This window comes from Diabrotica virgifera, chromosome 9, assembly GCF_917563875.1.
Source record: "Diabrotica virgifera virgifera chromosome 9, PGI_DIABVI_V3a".
Classification (NCBI taxonomy): domain Eukaryota; kingdom Metazoa; phylum Arthropoda; class Insecta; order Coleoptera; family Chrysomelidae; genus Diabrotica; species Diabrotica virgifera.
This window is the reverse complement of record NC_065451.1, coordinates 40,560,855-40,571,343: the sequence shown is the minus strand read 5'-3', so window position 1 is coordinate 40,571,343 and position 10,489 is coordinate 40,560,855. Positions and strand designations below refer to the sequence as shown.

The 10,489-nt window shown below is 31.8% G+C and overlaps 1 protein-coding gene across 1 annotated transcript; it reads right to left on the bottom strand.

The window, feature by feature from the left end:
* Positions 1-6,770: 6,770 nt before the first annotated feature.
* On the bottom strand, positions 6,771-8,276 carry LOC126892502 (uncharacterized). Its single transcript, XM_050662046.1, has 2 exons — positions 7,659-8,276; positions 6,771-7,149 (listed from the first exon to the last, which is right to left on the bottom strand). Exons 1-2 carry the CDS (start codon positions 7,751-7,753, stop codon positions 6,849-6,851), a joined length of 396 nt encoding a protein of 131 aa, XP_050518003.1. The 5' UTR covers positions 7,754-8,276; the 3' UTR covers positions 6,771-6,848.
* Positions 8,277-10,489: the final 2,213 nt, after the last annotated feature.

The following is a 10,489-nucleotide window of genomic DNA, read 5'->3' as shown; positions in this document are numbered from 1 at the left end:
GCACATCGGGTGTCCCGTCTTCGGGGTCGGAGATATCCTCGATAACAGGTGTGTAGTTACTCGAAGTGCTTGGAGGAGCGTGCACTTCCGCCGCTACAGTAAAAGGTTGGGTCGCCGCCACCGCTTTGTTTTTCTTAATTTTTAAAATTAAGAGTTCCTTCTCTATAGTTTTTGGGGTTAGTGTTTCACTCCCCACATATACAATACTTTCTTCTGACGGCGCTCTCTTCTCTCTCCCACTCTCTTTTAACACCGCTGGAGGGATGACCGACGGAACGACACCAAATAACACATCATTTTTTTTTCTTCGGTACCGGCGACTCTTCACAAAAAACGCGCTTTCCGGCGATTGTACATTGTTAGTGACAGTCTAAATCCATTTCAGGAGCGGAAGCGGTTGAAAAACATAACTGGAATAATTGAGCGAACATCTTGAACCAAGGTGCCTATACCATAGGTTGTATGGTAACTCTGACATTGACAAATGAAATATTGTCATCGTGACGTTACCCAGATGATCAATTTTACGAATTGTTTGTAAACATAATAGGATACGTAAATATGGTTTTCGAACGGGAAAACGCTTTTTTAAAAAACAATTTTATTTTTTAAATTACAAGTTCTTAGTACATACAAATCTACAAACTTCGAAACTGAATCTTCGAAACTGAATAATAAAATGACAAACACCTCTATTTATAAGTTCCTAATGCGTCACCTTCCACCTCCTGGATCTATTGAGTTACAGGGTTGTAACACCTCCACCCTCAGAAAGAAGCATATCCTTGGAATGTGCTTCTTACACAACGAATAAGGGATGCTCTGCTTTTCTGCTTTCGGGGTCCTCTTCGTTTCTTCTTTCTTTTATTCTTAGACGAACTTTGTTGCAATATTTAAATAAACAATACAGTATTAAAATAAAAATTATTATATAAATGAAAATTGTCCAAAAACTTGTTCGTCTATAATATATCGTCGTATTAATGTCTTCTAAATTCTCTTTTTGTGCCTTTAACTTTTCTTGAATTTCTCTAGTTTATTTAAGGTTAATTGTGTTAAGGTTCATTGGTGAAAAATCGATAGTATTATTTTGGAAAATATTCATTGAAGGATTAATTTTAGGAAGATTTATTTTAACAAAATTTATTCTATTCTTTTCTCTGTTCTGAAAATCTCGTTTTTAATTTTTATTTGGCACTCAGGCATTGACTCTAATAAATAGCTACCGTGAACTGGTATATTTTCTTTTGAGTTTGGACACTCAATAATGGCTAATTCTGCTTCAGGCACTGTGATGATACATTTTCCATCTTGGACTCTGGTGGACTCTATCTTATTTATTCTTACTTCAAAAGGTTGATACGTAAAAATATTAGATTTATAGTTTATTAATTGCACTGCACAAAACTTATTATGTCTTTTGCATATATATTCATCTGAGTCTATATTTATGCACAAATTGTCCATGTATATATAACTGATATCGTTAAGTGCCAGGAATGGTTTATAAGGAAGGTGTATAAAATACTTGGATAAATTCATATGGGTAGGAACAGGGAATAATTGATAATAATCATATATTTCTGATTCCACTAATGGGATCTCTAGTATAAATGTTATTACTGAATTTACTGAGTAACTTTTGATATTTATTATCTTTTCATATTTAAGCACATTTTCTAAAACTGGCTCAAAAGGCATTAGTATTGACTTTGTTTGCATTTTTGCTTTATTTATTTCCTCTAAAAGTTCTATAGGATTTACAGTTGAGTTATGCAAAGTATTTATTTTGGCAAAAGAAATTGCGGTTTCTATCTTTTCGAAAATATCATAAATAGTTTGGTATAATAAAGTTATCTGATTGATTATCATGAATGACTGCATATTATAGTTAAATACATTGTTGTCTAGTAGAGCTATTTTCTTCTCAATAGTTTCAATTTTGGATTTTAAAATTATTTGATTGTGTGATATATTACTGATTACATTATTAAATGAATTTATACTTTTTTGTAGCAAAGACAATTGTTTCAATGAATTCATTTTTAATTTATTCTGATTTTCTTGTAACTGTTTAATCTCAAATTCTATTTTCTCTGCATCATCTTGGTCCATATTTCCAGTGATACATTTTATAAGTGAACCTAGAGGATTTAGAATTCCTCTTTTTACTCTGTTTTCTCTTTGTGAATATAAAGGGGGATTAATTTGATAAATTTGACTTTCTATTCTGTTTTGCATCGAAAGCAAGGGTATAAAAGAATTTTCAAATTCTGGATGATAATGTGTCTGATTTTTAAAACTAGTATATAGTTGTTTTGCTTGACTTTTCAATAAGGAAAATTGGGAGATAACATTTGTTAAATTATAAATTTGTATAAAAGACCAGTGGGTCGAAATAATTTTAGATGTACCTAGCTTAAATGGTAAAAGTCCTGGGTACGAAGTTAAATCATGGAAGTTGACTGGATCGGTTCTGGCGAAGCTGAAGTTGTACGCTCCGAAGATTCCGATGATGTATCTGAAATTGTAGGCATTATTTTAGTTTCGTTTATATGTACTATTATCTTCTTTTTATTCTTTGGATTTTCAATTTCAATTTTTCCGTTTTCTAATATCTTAGTTAATATATAAGGTCCATTAAATTTTCTACTTAATTTTCCTTTACGAGTTCCTGTCTTTCTATAGACTTTGGATCCTAAAGGTGGATCTTTTGATTTTTTATTTTTATTTCTCTTCTCAGTTATTCTTTCTTTTTGTCTTTGACTTTGTTCCTGTACTGCTGTATAAAGGGCTTCTGTATTATTTTTGTGTGCATTTACATATTGGGTATAAGCTTGAGTGGGAATTAGTCTCATAGGATCCTTACTATATGTATGTCCTGATATTAATTCAAAAGGCGTATGACCTGTTGATGAATGTATTGTACTATTATAGGCAATAAGGGCATAAGGCATAATAGAAATATTATCTGCATCTTTGTCTTGTTCTTTTAATAATCTTAAATGTTCTGTTAACGTAGAATGGAATCTTTCCACTGGGGAATTAGATTCATGATGATACGGGGTAGTAAAATGGATTTTTATTTTATGGGTTTTTAATAATTCGTCTACAACATCATTTTTGAATTCTCCGCCACAGTCGGCGACTATTTGTTTTGGAATACCGAAAAATGAAAAGAAATGTACTAATTGTTGACACGCTGATATCGCTGTGCCAAAATATGGTAAGGCTTGGCCATATTTTGAAAATTTATCTATGATTGTCAAAAATCTATCATTTCCAGCTTTATATGTATCTATGTGTATTAATTCAAACGGCTTTGAAGGAGTATTAGTTAGAACTAGTGGTTCTTTATTTGGATTTCTATTATACTTTGTTCTCTGGCATATTTCACATTCATTAATATATTTTGCTATGTCTTTTCTCATGGATTTCCAATAATAATTTAATTTTAAGGCTTTTAAGGTTTCTTCGATTCCTCTGTGATTAGTTTTTCCTTCGTGTTTATATTTAATTAATTGTATTGTTTCTTCCGGTAAAACATTATTAACTAATTTGGTACACTCTATAAGTTTTAATTTGGTAAAGTATTTTCTCCATACTTCCTGAAATATAGGTCGTAATTCTTGAGATAAAAAGTACACGTATAATGTATTTTTGCATACATTTTCTTTTAAAAATTGCGTTACTATCTCTGCGTCTGCGGATATGGTTGCATGAATGATATTATTATTTTCAAATTTCTCTACGTCTCGTTTTAAATATGCGGGATAAGGACTTCTTTTTATTATAAGTTGATATGGCTTATTGTTTATTATTTCATCTAACAAGGAGAAATTGTTTTGCGAAGATTCTGCACTATGGGCAGTTTCTGTACTTGAAGAATTATCATTGTCTTCGTTTTGATTCGTATTTTGTAATCTGTTTGCTGTTTCATCTATTTGTGGGTTTTGAATAGGCTCATTATTATTAAGCATTTGCAAGGTTTCATTTAAGAGACTTTCGTCAACAACAAAGTCAGGATTAATTTCAGCTAAAAATTCTTCTATATCAAGATCTATATCTCCTGCGTTGTTTACTACATCTGATTCTGTTTCAAGTGCGTTTAAATTTATTCGACTTAAAGGATCAGCAATATTATTTTTTCCGGGTTTATATTTAATAGTATAGTTAAATTCTTCTAATTTTAATCTCCATCTTAATAATTTGGAGTTGGGTTCTTTTAAATTAAATAACCAAATTAAAGGTAGGTGGTCACATAATATTTCGAATTTTCTACCATATAAATAAGGTCTAAATGTTTTACATGCCCATACAATGGCTAACAGTTCTTTTTCAATTGTTGAATATTTTTGCTCAGTTTGATTTAGGGTTCGTGATGCATAAGCTACGGGTAGGTCTTTTGGAACTGTACCCTGCGAAAGAATTGCACCTAAGGCAACATTTGAAGCGTCCGTCGTTAAAATAAATGGTTTAGAAAAATCTGGGTATCTTAGAATTGGAGCATTAATTAAAACGTCTTTGAGATGCTTAAATGACTGAATAAATTCTGGAGAGTGAATAACTTTGGCATTTTTCTTAAGACACCTAGTTAAAGGTTTTGCTATTTTTGCAAAATTTTGAATAAAACGTCTATAATATCCTGCTAAACCTAGGAAAGACTTTATTTCTTTTTGAGTAGTGGGTATTGGAAAATTCTTGACTGCTTTTATTTTATCTGGGTTTGGTAGTACACCGTTTTTTGTTATAACATGTCCTAAATATGCGACTTCTGATCTTAAAAATTCTGATTTGTCTATTTGTATCTTTAAATTTGACTGCCTTAATCGTTCAAAAATTAACTTTAATCTTTTTATATGTTCTTGCAAAGATGAGGAAAAAACTATTATATCGTCTAAATATACATAACATATTTCATTTTGAAATCCTCTTAAAACATTGTTCATGACTTTTTGGAAAGTAGCTGGGGCATTTTTTAATCCAAATGGCATACGTAAAAATTCATAATATCCTGTTTCTGTTGAGAATGCCGTTTTTGGTATATCTGCTGGTTCCATTTCTATTTGATGAAATCCATTTGCTAAGTCTAAAGTAGAAAAATATTGGGCTCTTCCTAGTCCATCTAGAATGTTAGTAATAGATAGGCGGGGTACTGGGACACTTTGGTAACCTGTCCATCAGGGTCTCGGAATTGGAACGTATAGATGTGATGATATGACCTTGGGTGACCTTGAGTGGTGTACAAGAAGTACAAGAAGTGATCAACAATGACCAGAGGGTTGTAAGAACCTATCGCTTATCTCAAGATCTCTTCTTCTTCGTGCCCGAAGAAGTGATCAACAATGACCAGAGGGTTGATTTGACCTTGAGTGGTGTACAAGAAGTACAAGAAGTGATCAACAATGACCAGAGGGTTGTAAGAACTCATCGCTTATCTCAAGATCTCTTCTTCTTCGTGCCCGAAGAAGTGATCAACAATGACCAGAGGGTTGATTTGACCTTGAGTGGTGTACAAGAAGTACAAGAAGTGATCAACAATGACCAGAGGGTTGTAAGAACTCATCGCTTATCTCAAGATCTCTTCTTCTTCGTGCCCGAAGAAGTGATCAACAATGACCAGAGGGTGTAAGAACGTTGTCACCTGCTTTTACCTGTGTGTCACCTGTGTGTCACCTGTATACCTGTATGACGCAAACCTATTGTCACCTGTATACCTGTATGACGCAAACCTATTGTCACCTGGATACCTGTGTGTGTGTCACCTGTATACCTGTATGACGCAATAATTGCATGAAGAAGTGATCAACAACAATGACCAGAGGCTTGTAAGAAGTTTTTTCTTCTTCTTTCCCGAAAGAGGACCACCCTGTACGCTGAGTGCAAAAGTGGTCGCTTATCGCTAGATCTCTTCTTCTTTTCAGTAAAAAAGTATAGGGTGGTCGCCCGGCCTAGCCTAGCCTAGCCTCATCTGTATTCTTGAAACTCAATTGGTGGTAAAATAAAACAATATAAATAGATGAGAACAAATTTCATTTTCAATACATGATTTAAGCAAAAATTTTCTTCTATTCAAATAGAACCAGACATGAAGCTAGTCAAACAACATACCACGCTTGATGTGGAAAACAATTTATTAGAACCAGTTAAAACCACATGTGATAAACATGGCAACTTATTTCCGTCCACAGTTAGATGTATAATAGTTGGTCCTTCAAATTGTGGAAAAGCGAATGTGATGATAAATTTGCTTGAGCATTCTAATGGATTGAAATTTGAAAATGTGTATATTTATTCAAAATCATTAATGCAACCTAAATACAAGTATTTAGAAAAGTTGTTAGAACCCATTAAAGGAATAGGACACTATACTTATAGTGGAAGTGCTGATATAATGCACCCGTCTGAAGCTAAGTCAAACTCAATTTTTATTTTTGATGATGTGGCATGTGATAACCAAGATGTGATTAGAGAATATTTCAGCATGTCTAGACATTCTCAAGTGGATCCATTTTATTTGAGTCAGAGTTATGCAAAAATTCCAAAACATCTTATAAGAGACAATGCAAATGTTTTAATTATATTTAAGCAAGACGATTTAAATTTAAAACATATATATAATGATCATGTTGGAACAGATATGACGTTTGATCAATTTAAAGACATGTGTTCAATCTGTTGGAAAACAAATTATGGATTCATCTCAATTTTTAAGGATTGCAACATTGACAATGGACGATACAGAAAAGAATTTGATACATTTATTGTTATAAAAAACTTATAAAAAATAAAATAAGACTAAGAAAAAATTAGTTGTTTATTGTTTATTTTAGATACATACTACAATACTATTTTTTAAATTTCTTACGAGTACTTTCATCATCGTCATCATCATCATCACTATAAACATCCGTGATTGATAATTTCTTTTTTGGTGGTGCATCTAGTTCCTCTTCATCGAGGATATTGAATTTGTATGAATTCATCAATCGTTCCAAGACGCTCAGTTCTCTTTCATTCTCCACCTTCGTCCGGACATAGCGGACGGGCATCTTATTGAATTTTTTCCGCAATGTTACGGCCCTAGGTGAATAGCTCAGAATGATAAGGATTCGGTCTTCAGACATCCTTATGTCTGTGACACCATAGCTATAAAAAATAATTGTACGTTAATGCTAAGAAAAAAAAACAAGAATCACATAAAAAAATATATTAAATAAGTATTATAATAAAATTAAAATAGTTGGTGTCTGACATGGTCGACTAGTGGAAACGGTAATTGTCTCCCCCTCTGGACTGGGTAGTCTGCATCTCTGCACGGCTCAAGATGAAGTATTCTAATTCTTGGTTGTGGAACGTCGTCCCGTGGATGGTAAAAGTGATATTCGCTGATTAGGAGTCGTTTAGCTGCATTTTTGCGCTGCTTCTTCTCAAACTCAACTACACAACTTTGAACTCCCATCTTTCGCTAGTTCTACTTTTGGAATACACATATTAGACTGAATATGCATAGATTTATATAGTAACTGCATTGTACGGGTCAAAAAAAGGTCAAGTTTAAAGTAAATTTGTTGTTATTCAAAATTGTAACAGGTCAAAAAAAAACACATCAAATTATACATATAGATTGAGAAATAAGTAAATAAAAAAGTACGTACCTAAATATATGCTTAACAAAAACCATTAGGTCCTCTAATGGTAAATTTTTTTCATCCGTTGTAGTGACAACCAATGTAGTTGGAATTCCGGTCATTTTTAAAACTGAACTTTCAAAACCTTGAAGTAAACTGATAATTTCTACCAGTACACGCAGCTTTAAATACTAAAATATTGATATCATGGAAGGTTAAATGAAAGATTTTTACGCGTAAGCGAAAAAATGTTATTCAACGTGATTTTATTTCACAGTCACTACGATGCAAAATCAAGTAGTCTGTTTGCAATTTTCAAAGTCAAATTATTGATTATGATGTACTTATTTTTACTGTTTAATTGACGTCAATAAGTAGTTGTTATTCAAACTGCATTTTACAGATTAAAAAATCAAATCTGATGCAATTTAGCTATTTGTAATTTTCAAAATCAAATTATGATCCAAACATCTTGTTTTTAACGAATGATTGACTTACGGGTCAAAATGTTCAAGTCTGATGTAAATAAGTTGTTATCAAACTACAGGTCAAAAAAGGTTAACTCTGATGTAAATAAGTTGTTATCAAACTACAGGTCAAAAAGGTTAACCCTGATGTAAATAAGTTGTTATTATGCAAATTGTATTTTTACAGGTCAAAAAAAGGTCAAGTATGGGATTCAACGTGACTTCATTAATGTTATTCAACGTGATTTTATTTCAAAGTCACTACGATGCAAAATCAAGTAGTCTGTTTGCAATTTTCAAAGTCAAATTATTGATTATGATGTACTTATTTTTACTGTTTAATTGACGTCAATAAGTAGTTGTTATTCAAACTGCATTTTACAGATTAAAAAATCAAATCTGATGCAATTTAGCTATTTGTAATTTTCAAAATCAAATTATGATCCAAACATCTTGTTTTTAACGAATGATTGACTTACGGGTCAAAATGTTCAAGTCTGATGTAAATAAGTTGTTATCAAACTACAGGTCAAAAAAGGTTAACTCTGATGTAAATAAGTTGTTATCAAACTACAGGTCAAAAAGGTTAACCCTGATGTAAATAAGTTGTTATTATGCAAATTGTATTTTTACAGGTCAAAAAAAGGTCAAGTATGGCGATTCAACATGACTTCATTAATGTTATTCAACGTGATTTTATTTCAAAGTCACTACGATGCAAAATCAAGTAGTCTGTGTGCAATTTTCAAAGTCAAATTATTGATTATGATGTACTTATTTTTACTGTTTAATTGACGTCAATAAGTAGTTGTTATTCAAACTGCATTTTACAGATTAAAAAAAAAAGGTTAAGTCTGATGCAATTTAGCTATTTGTAATTTTCAAAGTCAAATTATTAATTAGGATCCAAACATCTTATTTTTTAACGAATGATTGACGTCAATACGTAGTTGTTATGCAAACTGCATTTTTACGGGTCAAAAAGTTCAAGTCTGATGTAAATAAGTTGTTATCAAACTACAGGTCAAAAAGGTTAACCCTGATGTAAATAAGTTGTTATTATGCAAATTGTATTTTTACAGGTCAAAAAAAGGTCAAGTATGGCGATTCAACGTGACTGCATTTTTAAGGGAGTATGTATAGTCAGCATTAAGTTGAATAGCGTGTTGTAGAAATGCGTCACTGTATTTTTTTTTCTGAAATGCATAAATACGGAATTTTTGCTGGTGAGTAATATAGAAAAATTAAAACATCATACCATAAAGACATTTATGTATCTTTACTAATATATGCAAGAAAATTTTTTTAGTAGCGTCATGTCTTTGAGTGAGTATAGACATAAAGTTGCACAGTTTCAAGAGAAAGTCATTGAGTTACAAAAAGATATTAAAGTATATCAGGATTTAAGAAAAATTATCAAACAATTAGAGAACCTACATATTAGCGATAGAACATATCCATTAGGACATATTCAACCATGGACGATAACAACACCACCAGCGGAAAACAAAACCATTGCCGTAGGTGATCCACGTTTTTTGGGCACATAAAAACACTCCATTGGCGTGACAGGGGTTTGCATCAGGAGCCAATTTACAAAATGCAAGGTGTATAATCAAATTTGCAGACATCAATAATTGCAGGAAAAACTCCAATAATATTACATTTAGCCTTAAAAAAATCTGCTTTTTGTTCTACTCGAACGTAAATGTAATCGGCTGCATACAATAACTTGGATTCTAGTATTTGATTTATTTTGGAATATTCGAAAAAAAAATAAGATACATTTTGTCGGTAGAAAATTCAAGTGATTTATATGTATACAACTACTGGTTGGAGAAAGAAATAAATGATTTACATATAAGTTTACATTATAGGATTAAACTAAAACTAGACAAAATCAGAACAACGCCGAGTAAAAACTAAAAGAACGAGCTGTATTTTGTGTTTAGAACTTTGTAGTTATATTAAAAATATTGTTAAGTCTTTATTTCTTTATTAAAAATATATTATTTAGATTAGAAAGTTTTGTTTTTTCTTTCCTCTCCTAACCATGAACACCAATGTAAAATATTAGCACATGCTTACCTACGTTAGCTTGTGACCTTGGCATGGTAGTTGAAACACGGTAGTCGACAGTATAGTAACACCTATATGATATTGTTTGTTGAATGAGGAATTAGAGGAGGTGTCTCACAGTGTTCAAACAGATATGGAAAAATGCTGTCTTCGGAAAATGTATTGAAAATTAAACAGACTAAACGTAGTTCAATGTAAACCTAATAATAAAAAATCTCTTAATTAATGGAGTAGAGCATCATTTACCTAGTACTAATCCGTTGGCATCCAATGTAAGCCAAATTGTTTAACAGATTTCACCATGTAGTTGTA